This window comes from Gavialis gangeticus, unplaced genomic scaffold (assembly GCF_001723915.1).
Source record: "Gavialis gangeticus isolate Ggan-Ray unplaced genomic scaffold, GavGan_comp1, whole genome shotgun sequence".
NCBI lineage: Eukaryota > Metazoa > Chordata > Crocodylia > Gavialidae > Gavialis > Gavialis gangeticus.
Window position 1 is genome coordinate 22,098,837 of NW_017729022.1, and position 15,589 is coordinate 22,114,425.

The 15,589-nt window shown below is 43.9% G+C and overlaps 1 protein-coding gene across 3 annotated transcripts in view; it reads left to right on the top strand.

Annotated features, from left to right (window-relative positions):
• XPOT (exportin for tRNA) overlaps positions 1 to 15,589 on the top strand; it is a 62,143-nt gene that overhangs the window by 9,655 nt on the left and 36,899 nt on the right. For all 3 annotated transcript variants that reach the window (XM_019514656.1, XM_019514658.1, XM_019514657.1), the window contains exons 2-3: positions 6,614 to 6,747; positions 14,006 to 14,088. In XM_019514656.1, coding sequence (XP_019370201.1) covers positions 6,688 to 6,747; positions 14,006 to 14,088 — 143 coding nt within the window. In that variant the 5' untranslated portion in view covers positions 6,614 to 6,687. The remainder of the gene's footprint in view (positions 1 to 6,613; positions 6,748 to 14,005; positions 14,089 to 15,589) is intronic.

The following is a 15,589-nucleotide window of genomic DNA, read 5'->3' on the forward strand; positions in this document are numbered from 1 at the left end:
GTTAGGGCGGCTAGGAGCTGGAACCAACTTCCAAGGGAAGTGGTGCTGGCCCCTACCCTGGGGGTCTTTAAGAAGAGGCTGGATGCCTACCTGGCTGGACTCGTTTGAGTCCCATTTCTCTTTTTGGGGTTTTTTGTTGTTCTCCCGCCCTGGCGGGGGGTCGGGCTAGAAGATCTACTAGGTCCCTTCCGACCCTTAATCTATGAATCTATGAACAGCTTTTCAATAGAAGTATCTGGAAATAAAACAAGGGTTACAGTGGAGATTGATAAATTCATTAAAGGGATTGTAGTTGATAATGTAGTTGTCCATGACAGCAAGGGACTAGATTCTGTGACCCAGGAATTGTCTTCCAGTCCTGTGTTCCTGAAGTACTTTGAAGGTTTGCTTAATACTATATTACTCTTTACTACTTAGATGGGTGAGAGTGAGCTGGCTGGATGGCTGCAGTAGGGGGAACGATATAAGAATATTGGTGGATCACAGACTCAGTATGAGTCTGCAGTATGATGCAGCTGCCCAAAAGGTGAATACAGTTTTGATGCATGAGGTGCAAGATGCAAGGAATCCTAGTGCATCTTTACTCAGCACTAGCTTGCCCTCGCGTAGCGTATTGGGTGAAGTTTTGGGCTCCATATTAAAAAGGACATGGGGTAGTTAGAATCTATAGGCCAGTGAAAAAATAAAGGGCTTGGAAGGCAAGTCATATGAGGAGAGGAGCATGTTCAGCTTGCTGAGAAGACAGTTAAAGAGAGGACATGATAGCAGTCTTCAGATATCTGAAAGACTGACTACCATAATGAAGAGGGAAAACACCTTTTCTCACTTGCTGTAGAGAGCAGGATGTGGACCAATGGCTTGAAATTGCAGCCAAGTAGATTGAATATCAAAAACAGCTTCTGTACTGTTAGAACACTGCAATGGAAAAGACTGCCTAGGGAAGTTGTGGACTATCCATCACTAGAAGCGTTCAAGCAAAGGTTAAACAAGCATTGGTCAGGGGTAATCTAAAAGTAGATATACATATATTCTATGTCAGTGGCTTTCAGCCTCTTTGGGTCAGTGTACCCCCAGCAGCCGATGAGAAGGAAGGAGTCCCCCAGCAGCCAGTCGACCGGTGGGGGTGGGGAAGGGAGGGCATATGCCTCTTGCCCTATATAAGAGAAAGAGTTAAGTTTTTCACATTCCCAAAGCATAGCCTTTAAGAACAATGCTAAAAATTACGACAGTTGGCTACACGTGTTTGGGGCGGGCAGGGGGAGTAGTCAACTTCTGCAGAAGCATTGGGGATTGGCTGCAGCCAAGGCTAGGAATTTTGACTGGGGTATGCCAAAGGTTCTGGGGTGTGGAAACTGGTGTGGTTCTGGAGTCTGGCCAATGGACCGACTGGGGTGTGCCAGTGGGACTAAAACTGGGAGCCTCCTAGCTAGAGAGTGTTACTTATTTGCAGGGATCCAGGTTTTTCATTTCACCATGGAAAAACACAGTAAAACTAGGGATTTTTTCCTTTTAAGGAGAAAAACCTGGGATTTTATCTTCTTTAGGAGAAAAATGGAGGAAATAGTGGTTTCCCATTTGCAAGGAGCTGGGGGGAGTGGGAGAAGGGCAATCAGGAGTGGGTACCAGCTCCTGCAGGTAAGTTTGGCGGTGGTGGGGGGGAGGAAATTGAGACCTGTATAGGGAGGGAGGGAGTTGGGCTGGGGCTGTGCCCAGCTGGGGCAATGTTTGGGGTCCAGGGCCAGAATGTGTGGCTGCAGGGCCTGGGCAGGGAGCAGGGTAGGGCCACAGGCAGCCCGTCCAGGGGAGGGCAGAATGGCTTCCTGCCACTGCATCCACTCCTGTGGGGGGGCTGGGGCTCCCCACCTTACTGCCCTCCCCCTGGGGTTTATGGCATGGCAGGGCATAGCAAAGCAGGGAAGCTCAGTGCTGCCACCACAAGCCCTGCAGTACCATGGAGCGGTGCCCCCTGCCTGCCCAACAGGAGCAGGGGCAGCAGTGTATGGTTGTGCCCCTTGCTGCTGCTGGGTGGATGAGGGGCACTTCACCATGGCAGTGCGGAGCTCCCAGTGGTAGCAGCAAGCCTTCCTGCTCTGCCCTGCTGCACCATATCCAGACAGTTGGACTATGGAGGTCCTGGGGGAGGGCAGCAGGGCAGGGCTCCCGAGCCCACAATGGGCAGCCTGCATTTGCCTTTCCCCTGCCATTCATGGGTCCCACTCTGGCCATGGGGGCTGGGGGGTGGTCCTGGGCTTCTCATTCTGTTTTGCTGCAGCAGCCTCTGCCTCCTACATGCCAGGGCTTGGGTGCAGGGGACTGTAGACCCAGGTTTCTCACCCTGCAGCCCTGGCAGCTGGGGGACCCCTCTGGCAGTCCTGGAGGGCATGGGGGGCTGTAGCAGGGCTAGGGGTCAGGAATGAGGGCAATGGTATGGGCAGGGCACTGGCATATTGTAGCTGTTCAGCGCCAGTGCCACCAAATAGCCAGGGGTGGCGCGAGGGGGGGCAGCTGCAGCCATACCCATGTCCTGGTAAGTGAAGGAGGCAGGGGAACTGTGATTTTTCCATGATAATGAATCCAAAATCAAACAGCAATATTTATAGATATTTAGAATTTATTTTATTATAGTGATGATTGAGACACTGGTAAGCTTCCAAATTATTTTAAAATTGTAGATATATCAATGCAATATTGTGTTTAACTGATACCTATATAGATAGTGGTGTTTCATTTTAATCATGGAAAAACATGGATTTGGGGGTTTTAAATCAGACAATTTGTGTTTGTTTTGTGGGTTTTTTAAATCTGAGAATTTGCAATTTTTAAACAGAAAACCAGGGTCCCTGTTTATTTGCTAAGGGTCAGACCAATCCGCACATTTGGGATCAGGAAATAAGTTTGTGGTCAGATGGGTACAGTTTGGGGTGGGGGGTGGTGCCTTCTTTTGTAGGATGGAGTATGGCATTTTTCTTTGAATCTCTCAAGTGTATTTTAACAATCCTTAGCTATAGGACTTGGGCCATTATTGTCCCCTGCCTCACCTATGGCAGGCTAGGGTGTTATGTCTTTTTGTTGTGTTAGGGCTGATTGTAGTTTTACTAACAGGTTAGATCATGGATTTGTATGGAATTGTTTGAATAGGGCTGATCCTGCCTTGCATAGGGGGAGGGTTGGACTAGATCAGTTATTCTCAACCTTTTTCGTGCCAGGACCCATTTGTAAACATGAATGGCCAGTCCTGCCCCAGTAAATAGTTTAAGTAGAAAACCACTACCTGTAGGCCCCAGCCCCACAGTGTATAGGGCGTGGGAGGGCACATGCTCCCCCAGATTTGTGTATTCGCATTAGGCATGGGGCTGCAACCTGGCTGGACTGGCGCAGGCAGGAGCAGCCTCTGCAGCCCGGCAGGCAGAACTTGGCTTGGGAGGGCAGAGCGGGGCAGCAAGACTCATTGCTGCCACTACTGCCAGAACTCTTGCACCAGCCATGCTGCCAGCAGCACAAGGAGTAAGTTGGGTGGGGGAGTAAGGGGGCTGTTCTGCCCTGACCTTTTCCCGCTGCCAGCTGTTCCTGCTCCAGCACCCAACTGCCGGCTGCAGTTCTTCCCTGCCAGCATGGCCTGGCCTCCAGAGAGGAGCTGGGGTGGTGGGCAGTGTCACCTGTGCCTCCTAACCTCCCTGATGTGTTATCTATGCCCCCCTTGCCCTTTCTGCCCCATTGACTTCACACTGCCTGGCTGCCACCTGCATGTGTCTGTGTGCAGATGCACATGGTGCCTCCTGCCTGATCATCCTCCTCTCATTCCCCCCCAGCCCCAAGCAGCCCCATGCAGGCTGGAACTCTGCCAGCCTGCAAGGGAAAACTTGTGGTTTCCCATGTTTTTCTCCTTTAAAGGAGAATCCATTTTTAAAGTTTATTGATCCATTTTTTAAGTTTCATATATTCTTGTGACCCACTTTTGGGTTATGACCCGCAGGTTGAAAAATGGCCTCTGAAGCTCCCTTCCAGCCCTGCTTTTCTATGATTCTAACTTGTAGCAAAATGTAAATTATCTTTATATAAAAAAGCAGCTTTTTGTGTAGAAATGCATTTTTATTTAGGGGATGGGGGGGAAACCATGGCTACCCTCCATAGCACCAAATAACTTGGTGAAAAATAATAAGTTATGATATTTCAACCAAAAGACTTTCCTATCCTTGCCTGCTGCCACTTAGTACTGTGGCTTACCCATCACAGTGGGGCTTGAACAGGAGAGTGTGTATGTAAGGCAGGGTTGGCAACAATTGGTATATCAGGTGGATCCAGCTTACAGGGGTGGAGGAGGACGGAGGGGCGTCAGTGTCAGATCTGTGGCAGGGACTTCACTTGTTTGGCTGCAGTTCAGGCACAACAGGAAGCTGAATTGGGGTTGGGTGATGAGGAGCTGTGCCCACACCACATCTAGGGGTGGGGAGAAGCAGTGGCTGTGTTGGAATGCTCCACCATCTCAAACCCAAGCCAGATTGTTCTGGCCTACAGCTCTGAAAAGTTGCTGACCAGTGATGTAAGGCACCAGTATCGTGAAATGTGAGGTTTTACTTACAGGTATTCAGATAATTTTAACCAGGGTTTCCTATGACATAATCTCTTCCTCTTCTGTCTTCCTTCCTTTCTGCCACCCCAACAAACTGTCAGGCTCGCAGTAAATAATACTATATTTTTTTATATATAACCCCCACCTTTTTACCCCAAAATCAGCTTGGGAAAATTGGGATGCGCATTATGTGAGGAAAAGAGCTCCCTACAGGTCTAGAAATTTGGGAGGGGAGCAGGGAGACAGAGTGGGGGTAGTATTAATTGGTATAGCTCTGTAAGCCACAGCAATTAATGCTGTCAGTTAATGTTGTCACCGCTCCCTTCCTCCCCTTCCACCACATCCCAAATTAAAATGATATACGTGACCATATAACACAGTATATACAGTGATAAAAGTAGCATAAATGGATACAGCATAACATGGGCTTTCCAGCAAGACCAGGCATACACGTACTGTATCAGTAGAATAATACACAGGAAAACATTCATGACACCCCACAACCTCCCAAAATGTAATGGTGTTTAAGATGCATTATATTTGGGGGGGATGTTATACTTGAGAAAATATAGTATCACAAATTGTACATAGTGCAATGCCTAAACTGTGTCAGAAAATACTGTTTGCCATCTCTTGCTGGTTTAGTAGCATCTGGCTGTGTGGGGAAAACAAACCTCTTACTTCAGTCTCTTTGAGATTTAGAGTGAAATATTAGCTTTACAGGATGGCCTATAAAGGAGCACAATCCTATTGTATTCCTTTTGTTTGGGGAGGGAGGGAATGTAAAACAATCTCTCTAGCCTGATTTGTAGGACTGTTAGCTTTATTTGTGCTGGAATTCTGAACAGACAAGAATTTTCAGATAAGAGCATTAGAAACAAATTGGTATTGCTTTAAGAATACAGGGATTTATGATGAATTGTGAATAAAGTATGTACAAAAGCTAATATCTATCACATTTTCCCTTGAAACTACATTTACTCAAGAACAGTTGTCTTAATATCTCAGCTCCTTTTGAAAGTGTTTAATTGACACACTAACAATATTGTAGAAAAAATAAGTGAAAATGCCTGTATGATAGTGTTAAGGCTGTGAAAATACTGGGCAATATACCTTAACAGTATACCTAGATCAAAATTGAGTAACCAAAGCAAAAATATTTTTGTATGCATTTTAAGTTTGGATCCAAGGCTGTCTATACCATATTTATTTGCATACCACATGTATACCTTTTTCCTGAAAAACAGCCATCCAGAATGAAGGTGCATGTGTTTAAACAAGGAAGCTGATTTCTGTGCCTGAATAGAGACAAAGGCATTGGCTCCTCCAGGGCCAAATGCTCCGATGCATGGAGGGGGAGTATCAGTATTATGCTCTCTTCCCTTGCTGCTTTGCCAACAACTACAGGTTTAGTGTTCTCACAGCCACTGCTGTTACCATTCTCAAAGGCCTAATTGGACAAGGGCAGTGGGAGAATTAAATTTGTAGCTCTTGGCCTTGCAGCAGGGTGAAGGCGAGTAAACTGAGGGACACCATCCCTATCCTGTCCCTGCTCCATGCTGGTGGAGAGTTCAGCCGCTGGCTGAGATGGTGCTGTGGCAGGTAAGACTGAAAAAAATCTTTTCCTTCATTCTGTCTTCTGCCTCCTTTAACAAAGTGCATTTCTTATTTATGGGGATGTGGTATGTGAATAAATACGGGTATATTTTCAGATGTAGCACTTTTCAGTTTGGTTGACAAGAAATTCTTTGGTAATTTTGTAACTAGATATGAGTTTTGACCTATGAAAACCTTAAATTTTCTAGGGTTTTCATGCTCTTGTATTAAGGGCCTGAAATGCTAGTGTCTACAATTTCCATGTTATACAAGTTTATGGGTTGTCAATAGATTTCAATCCTCAGCAAATTGTGTGCGTTTGAGAAGCTTACACAGGCTGACTGTGGGTGGTGGATGTGCTGTGATTTATGCTGAGATAAGTTTAGCTGTTGAATTCAGCAATTATGTCACCCAACTTTGCTTTTTTTTTTTTTTTTTTATTGGCAGATGTTTGTAGATTCCTCTGCAGGAGAAGGGGGCAAAGCTGCTAATAATAGGAAACAAGGAATATAGCAATAGAGATGGATGAACAAGCCCTTCTAGGGCTAAACCCTAATGCTGATGCAGATTTCAGGCAAAGGGTAAGATTGTTTAAGCTTTCTTTCTTTCATAATGGCTGTTGCTGCAGGCACTTAAGCTGCAGTCTGTTAGTCTAATGATTTGTCTGATTATTCAAATAAGTGCAGGGAGTGTGCATATATAAAAATTAAAATTGCAGTTCAATAATATATTCAAGTTGAAGGGCTTAATTTTACTTACATACTCTTCTGTTATTATTTATTTCTTACTTATTGCCAGACTGGGTATAGTTTCCTTTCAGCTACTCATTCCTGTTATGTCTCTTCATTCAGTTATTTAACAGAAATGGAATTCCTTAACTTGTTTTGTTTCTGTTGCAGTAAATAATCCATGGGGGGAGGGTTGTTGTTGTTAATATGTACCTTAAACTGCAGCAATTTTATAACCAGATATTTTCAGACCTCTAGTTATGTTAATCAGGAGGTAGATGATAAAAGTGTAGCTCTTCAGCTGCCTTTTCAGTTTTAGCTAACTTCACTCTAAAACTACACCTTTATAATACAACTATGCATTGCCTCAGTGCAAGGTTAAAACTTTTTCTTTTACCACACTTTTAACCTATATATCAGGAAACATCCTGATAAAGCAAATGCTGGCACTGTTAATGCTATATTTTAATTTTCAGTTTATTTCTGAGTACTGTAACATTTCTTATTTAGAGGTTCCTTGCTAACAGGGGAAGTTATTACAATAAGGCAGATATTATGACAACTGGACAGCTAGAGAGATGTTGCTCAAGGTTAACATTGAGGCAGAGCTTGAAAAGCTTGCTGGATGCTTACATCCAGATGATATGGCAGGGTAGATTGTTTCAGATTGAAGTGATTTAGATAATCAGTATTATTCTTTTTTTGTAGTTGTTTTGTTAAGAGGTTGATTCTCATTGGTTGATAACAACTATAGTTCCCTTGGAGGGTATGCTCTCTACATTTTTAAAGCAATTCGATTGCTTGAGCTGTTTCTTCAGGCACTTACGTTTTACATATTTATCCCAGAAAATGGTGTGTGGTGCCTTTATACTGCTATTTTACATGAGTTTTGGGTCAAGTGCTGTTATGATGAAAATGTGAATTAATGGATTCTGTACAAAAATAGCATTTATAGTTGTTTTAATTATATTTTAATTAAAATAAAACAAGGGGAAACATTTACCAAACCATGGATTACTTAAATCCATTTTTAGTTGTATTATCCATGGAGTTAAAATAAACCTCTCCAACTTGATTCTCTTAATAGTCGAAAGAGGAAAGCAAACCTTCCTGTGCCTTCAACTCCCAGTTGCTTCTTAACATACAAGCTTTTTGTTCATTTAGTTCAGCTAAATGACAGGATGTGAATTGAATCATACAATGCTGGAAAAGGAGAGCTGGAAGTGACTTCAGGAAGGTATCTTGTCCAGTCCCCTGCTCAATGCAGGATTGTCCCTGTCTAAAGCATCCTGGGCCTTGTGTAGACGAAATGAGGGGTGAGTGTGCACAACACTTTAAAGTGGGCTAAATGCTTTTGCACCACTTTAATGGTGTCGGTGTTTGCATACATCAGCAGTGTATTGCACATTAATTCCACCTGCTCTGTAGGAACTTTGGCGCATAACACGCCTTAAATGACTTGGGGCACAGCAGATTAAAACTCTGAGGAGTTTTAGTTTGCTGCACCTACAGCTGTTGAGCAAAGCACCGGGCTCCATGCTGCTCAGGGGCTCTGCAGGAAGCCCTGCAGCAGCCCAGGAAAGCAGGCTCCACCTAAGAAAAGGGGTGAGCCTGATTTTCCCCCCCCCCGCCTGTCTGCCTGAGCTGTATGGGGGCCCAGTGCTTCCCTCTGTGGCTGCAGTGTTCCCCGGGACTGCCTGAGCCAGGTGCCTGCGGGAGGATGCCGGGGGGTGGGGGGCAGCTGCTGCTGGTATGGAGAGAAGTGCCAGCCCCTCCCAGCAGCCCAGGGACCACTCTGCTCGCCAGCAGCTTGCCCACCGGAGAGGCAGGTAAGTGCAAGGTGCGTGCATAACACAGGGGTTTTAAGGGCTGTAAATTGAAGCAGTGGATTTTAAAACCCGCCGCTTCAATTTAGGGCCCCATTTTGTCTACACATGCCCCTAGACGAGTGCCTGTGTAACCCAGGCTTTCAAACTTTCTAAAGTCACAGGACCCTTTCATATCACTTCTGTAAAACACCTACCCTACCTAAAGACAGGCTTGGAGCCAGGCAACCTGGCTTTGCAGTGGCAGCATACTGCCTCATGGCCCTTTCCTCCATTACCCCCAATCTTTGTGGAACCCCTAATGCCCTGCTGTGGAACCCCAGGTTTCCACAAAGCACAATCCAAAAACCATGGGTGTAACCTGCTCTTAAACTTCCACAGGGATGGAGATTCCACAGCCTCTCTAGGTAACCTGTCCCAATGTTTAACCATCCTCATAGTGAGAGAGTTCTTTGTAATGTCCAACCTTAAATTTTCCTTTTTGCAAGTTAGGATCGTTACTCTTTACCCTGTCCATCACAGCTGCAAAGTACAGTCTTTCCCCATCCTCCGTATAACTACCCTCTAAGTATTTGAAGCCTGTTTATTGAAGCTTCTCTCAGTCTTCTCTGCTCCAGGCTAAATAATTCCAGTCCTTTCAGCTCATCATCGTGTTTCCCAGACCTCTAACAACTTTTGTTGTCCTCTACTGGACTTTTTTGCTTGAAGTCATCCCTCTTGAAGTATAGTATTCAAAACTGGACACAGTACTGCAGGTGATGTCTTGCTGATACTAAATAAAGCAGAAAGACCACTTTCCTTAGCTTGCAAGTGATCCTTCTTTTATACAGGCCAGTTTTGTACTATTTTTTTTTCCAAATAAGAGCACACTGTGGACTTACTCAGTTTATTGTCCACTCTAACGCCAGGTCATTTTCTGCAGTACTGCAGCCTTGCCTGTCATTCTCTGATTTTCCATGTGATTGTAAAGTCCTCTGCTTGGGATGGAACACTTGTCCTTCTTCAATTTCCTTTGACTGTTGTTTGGTTTTTGGACCATTTCTTCATTTTATCAAGGTTATTTTGAAACCTAATCCTAACCGCCAGTGTCTGCAACTCCACCCAACTTGGTGTCATCTACTATATGTTTGCTAAGCATGCATACTCAGGTCCATTTTCCAAGTCATTACTGAGGCTGTTAATAACAATATCAAACTCGGGATAAACCTCTGGGGAACACCATTTGATACTTCTCCCAACTAGACATTGAGCCATTGATGATTGCTTATTGAGCACAATGATCTAAGTTATCAGTACTTTGAGCTACTCTGTATTTCCTTAGCTTGCTAATAAGAATGTTGTGGGAAACCTGTGCTAAAATCAGGCTGCATCACATCTATTAGATTCCCCTTATGCCCAGAGCACGTCACCTTGTTATAGAAGGAAAACAGTTTTTTCTCTGCATGAGCATCTGAGGGCTGCTGCTATTGAAACGTACTTTAACACTTCAGTAGGCTCCTGCTTCAGGTGTGTATGCAGTGACTGGTTTTAATTCAGTGCTCTGATTTTCTTTTAAACTGCTAAATGGTATGTTTCTTGCCTAAGTTTTGATTACATTAAAGCGGTTTTAAGATTCATAGATGTTAGGGGTTGGAAGGGACTTTGCGGATCATCGGGTCCAGCCCTTCTGCACTTGGGCAGGAAAGACTGCTGGGGTTAGATGACCCCAGCAAGGTGCACATCAAGATGTTTTTAAAAGATCTCCAGGTAGGTGACTGTGCCACCTCTGGGGGAGTCTGTTCTAGACCTTAGGCACTTGAACCATAAAGAAGTTTTTCCTTATGTCCGATCTGAAGCAATCTTCAATCAGTTTGTGTCCATTGTTTCTTGTCTTCCCCTGGGGTGCCTTAATGAACAGATGCTCCCCAGGTCCTGGTGTGCACCCCTGATATATGTATAGGCTGCCACCAAAGCCCCCTCTAAGTCTTTTCTGCAGGCTGAACAGTCCCGTGTCTTTCAACCTCTCCTCATATGACCTGCTCTCCAGACCTCTAATCATGCACAGGGCCCTCCTTTGGACTCTCTCAAGCTTCACCACATCCTTCTTGAAGTGCAGTGCCCAGAACTGGACGCATTACTTCAGCTGCAGACTCACCAAGGCTGAGTAGAGTGAAAGGATTACATCCTTAGTCTTGCCTGAGATGCATCAGTAGATGCATGCCAGCGTTTGATTCATTCTGCCAGCTATGGCATCGTATTGGTGGCTCATGTTTGTTCCCTGGTCTATCACAACCCCTAGGTCTCTTTCAGTTGTAGTGCTGGCAAGTGTAGCACTGCCAAGCCTGTAAGCATGTTGCAGATTGTTCCTTCCCAGATGGAGTACTTTACATTTCTCTGTGTTAAACATCATCAGGTTATTATTCTGCCCACCTCACAAGCCTGTCCATGTCAACTTGTATCCCCAGTCTGTCCTTGAGCGTGATCACATTCGTCCATAATTTGGTGTTGCCCACAAACTTTGCCAGTACACTTTTAACGCCCGAATCCATGTCATTGATGAAGATTATACTGTTTGGCCTATAACACTAGGTTCTCATTTTAGATTTAATTTTAAACAGACTTATTTTTAAGACAAAAACATACTTAAATCCAAAAGGTGAGTTTTTAATTTTAAAAAAATATTTTATTTTTGTCTACAGTGTGTATTTGGTGAACTCAAAGAGTAAAGCTTTGTTTAAGCATAACTTCTGAAGTTTACATGTGCTGGACATAGAATCGTGTTGGAAACTTCATAGTCTGTAGCAGGTTATGCATATTGTGTATTAAGCTATTAAGTTACCTCCCCAGTAAGAGACATAAACTCCTCATAAGGCAGATCAGCCTTATGAATCTGCTGTTTCATCTGTCATGTGATACAAGCCAAGCATTCAAAAGTTACTGTATTTGTTATATTTTCTATCCTTTATTAGTTATTAAAAACACCTGTTGGCATACTTTTCCTCAGGGTGGATAACAATCAATGATTTTTTTTTAAAGGATTTTTTTATTTAAATCAGATTTTTTTTATTTAATTGTATTTTTTTGTTAAGATGCTTTTTAAAAACAAACAAACCTATGTAAAGATGGTTTTAATTTAAGGTATGTTGGGGCTCAAAGATATCATCATGAAATAGGGATTATAACTTTTAATTGCATACTATTTGAGACTATATATTCACGTAAACTTTTTGAGAAAAGTTTTATAAATAGGTCACAACAGGCCATGGACTCTGGGAGGGTTCCCAGAGCTCCCTCTACAGGTTAATAAAGATTAAAGAAAACCATTCTACCCAGTGGGACTTAGTGCTCAGTCTAGAAGCTCCCATTAAGCATCTCTGTGATCCTTAGCTTCAGTTCTCAAATTGTGGATTTGTATCTCCAGAGATAACATCCTTGTTAACAACAGTATATGGAGATGAGAGATAACAGACCTAATTACCTATCCATCAACCCTATTGTGTCTCTGCGAGTTTGTGTACACACAGTCAAGCCCTTATCTCTCTCTAAAAGTGAAAAGTTTCAAGAAGTTAAGCAAATAGAGCATTATTGGGAGTGGAGTAGATCTGGGCAAGGAGGAGGAGTCTGGAGATAAATACAAGGAGGGAGGGGCAGTAGAAACAAAAGAGAAACATTTTGAGCAGAGTATTCCATAGGTCTTGAAGGATAAGTTTGAGTATAGCCTCTCCATTGATTTGAGATCTAAGTGAGGGAATGGTATGGTAGAATGGAAAACCTATCATGGCAGCAGGCTTGCTATGCAATAAAAGAGACCCTGTTTGATATAACCTCATTAAAATATTCCCAAACAGCAAGAATGCACTTTTTTGTAGAAAACAATGATTAGATCGAGGCTTCCTGACCAGTAATTTAAATCTTGATTTTAAATTGATTTGATTCAAATCAAATCCATCCTGCTTTTCCTATAGAATGAAAAAACTGTTGAAACTGTGAGTTTTCTTTCTGTTCAGATCTTAAGCAGTTAGCGCAGCGTTCAGCAGCCTTTAAGAATGGTGGGCTGCCACTTGCAACTGCCTAATTAATGCCAGAGGCTGCCAACCTGCTTGGCAGTGCTCCAGCCTTCCCTGCTCTATGCTGGGGGCTGTCCTCATGTCCCCCTACCACAGCCTGCACTTGCATTCACTACCAAATGCCACTGATTCTTGTTGCCAATGGTGCTATGGAGTGCCAAATTCTGTAGCTGCAGTAATGAGGTGAAAACAGACCTGCACTGCAGATGGGATTGGTGGCATGTGGCAGAGGACTGTATGGTCCATGTTGAAGGTGTCTCTTTGCTGCCACTCCCCACCCTGGCAATCTCTGTGCTGGTGTTTGTGTTCCTCCCCCCAACCTTTCCACAAACCAGAGCCAATGTCTTTGCAGGCCAAATCTGACCAAATAGGTGGTTGATCCCTGAGCTGTTGGATTTAAATAGACTTCTTGAAGTTAACATTAACGCTAGGGAATTTTGGAATAGAAAAGTCAATACTAAGAAAATATTCTTGGTATTTGTGACAGTTGCTTGCTGATTGAAAACAGATGCATGTGTTTATTCATTTAATGAAAAGACAAAAGTTTGGCTAGCTGTTTCAGGAATATGCATTTCTTACCAGTGAATGTGTCTTTTAGACTTGGTTCCATATTTGAAAGATGACTTGCAATAGTTTTTGCATGTGTATCTTAAAGAGGCTCTGCTGCATTTTAGAAAATTTAAAAATGTCATTTGATAAATCCCAGCTTTACTGAAGAAGCAAATGTCAATGTTTGTGGTCTCTGTGCCCAAGTATGTTGGATAGGAAATCAAGTGGAGGTAGTCTCTGGTTGCTGTACCACAAACTAGCACTTGAACATTTTAAAATTCAAAGGTAATTCAGTTTGTCCTCCAGTCAGTAGTGTAGGTTTAAAAGTGAACAACTGCTACAAGATCAGATGAAGGATGCAGTATTTTGTTTGTAGAAGAAAATACTGTTATCACTTTTGATGTAACATTTTCAGAGGGAAAACTACTACAGTATTTCACGTATAAGCAAAAACCTGAAAATTAATGAAACTGCTGGAGGCTGGAAAGATGAGGAGGGAGTTTCCTCCTCCTTCAAGATTTGTAATCTTAAGTACTTGGGGGATATGGATAAGGTAAGAGATGCCATAGTGATGGAGGCGGTATAAATTTAGGATTTTGCTGGAAGGGCTGTTTAAATATAACTCCTTAACCTGGGTAGAATTTGTACCCTTAGTTAGTTCTAAAGGCAATATTTTTGTGATGATTGCAGGCATTGGCCTATTTTGAACAGCTGAAGATATCCCAGGATGCCTGGCAAGTCTGTGCAGAAGCATTAGCCCAGCGTATATACAGGTAATACAATTATAAATATAAGTAATTGTCTATTCTTTTATGTAGTGCATTTGTACGTGACAATCTGGTTATCACCATAAACTGCCTCTGACTGGAGGGCCTGGTGGCAATGTGGTGGGGCAACTTGTGGCAGGGTAGTTCCTATAAAATACCACAATGTTGCAACCTCCAGAGTAAGGCAAGTATAGGGCGCCTCAAAACCTAGCCCCCCACTGCCTTGGGGTGACTCCTAGACTGGAGAAAGGCTAAGGGACGTCAGCCTGACAAACATGCCCTTGCTGAGGCATTAGGCAGTCAGCAGCAGTTCTTATCTGGCAGAAGCTACAACCATTGAGGCACTGAATGTCTGGATTCAGTCTGCCCTTTTGAGTTTGTCTCAGCGGTATAGTGAGGGATGGTAGACTCCACTCCTCCATGTTTTTGCCTAAGTGTATACATCGAAGATTTTGGTAACTAGTAGGGGTGCGTCAATAGAGATTTTTTGGGCCAATACCAATGGCCAATTTTTTTAGCAAGCCATAGCAACCGATACCGAACAGATTCTGATATGCAGCTGGGCAGCATAGAGAGCAGTGTCCACCTGGTAAGCCTTTGAAGGAACTGTATAGCTACCAGCTCAGCAGCTGCAGAATGACTCTGAAGCATGCTTTGGAGGGTCAAGGCTCACTAGAGATGCCTGAGGACACCCATGTATACCAGTAAGTGCAGTATGTCTTGGTTTGTGGTCTCTGCATGTCTGCTGCATAATATCTGCGAGACCAAAGGGAGTCGCTGCCTGAACCATTGTCATTTGAGGCAGAACAGCCCACTGTTCCTACTGGTGCCACGTGCAAATTCTCAGAGACCAGTTGCCTGACACTATGTGTGATATGTGCTGCTATGCACTTTTCCAGACTTTGGGCTGAAGGTTGGCATGGTGACATGTAGAACGATGTCATGTACTAGATTTAAACTACTGCCAGTGAAACTCACGCTTTTGTGTGGCTGTCTCCAGTGCAGGCATCGGGAAGGGTGGCTGAGGGCGTGTGCACTGTGGGCTTGTTAGTATAGGGAAATGTTCAGTCAGGTGCTGAGCTGTGCCCTGGGGATGTGGATGTGGGGAGGGAAAAGCAGTGGTGAAAACTTGGACTGTGCAAGGTTGTGGGTCCTGTGAACCCAGGTGGAGGAAGGCAGGAAGGAAATAGAGAGGAGGAAGAACAGCTCTGGCTGGCTGGCCGTGCACAGCTCCTCTTGCCTTGCTTTTTCTTGATTTGTTAGGCTGTTGAAGCCAGCTCCTGGGTGGGAGGGAGGGAAATGCAGCTGGTGCTAGAACAAGTGGGCAGCACATTGAGCCACTGTTTTCTGGTGCTTTTCAGGCCCATGAATGTTCTTGCCCCATATGTAACTGAACACTGTGGCCATAGTTTGACAACAGGCAGACCTTTTATTAAACAACACAACAAAAATATAAAAATGGGAGGTCAATGGAAGAAGTAAATAAATGAAATTAAAAAAAAAAAAG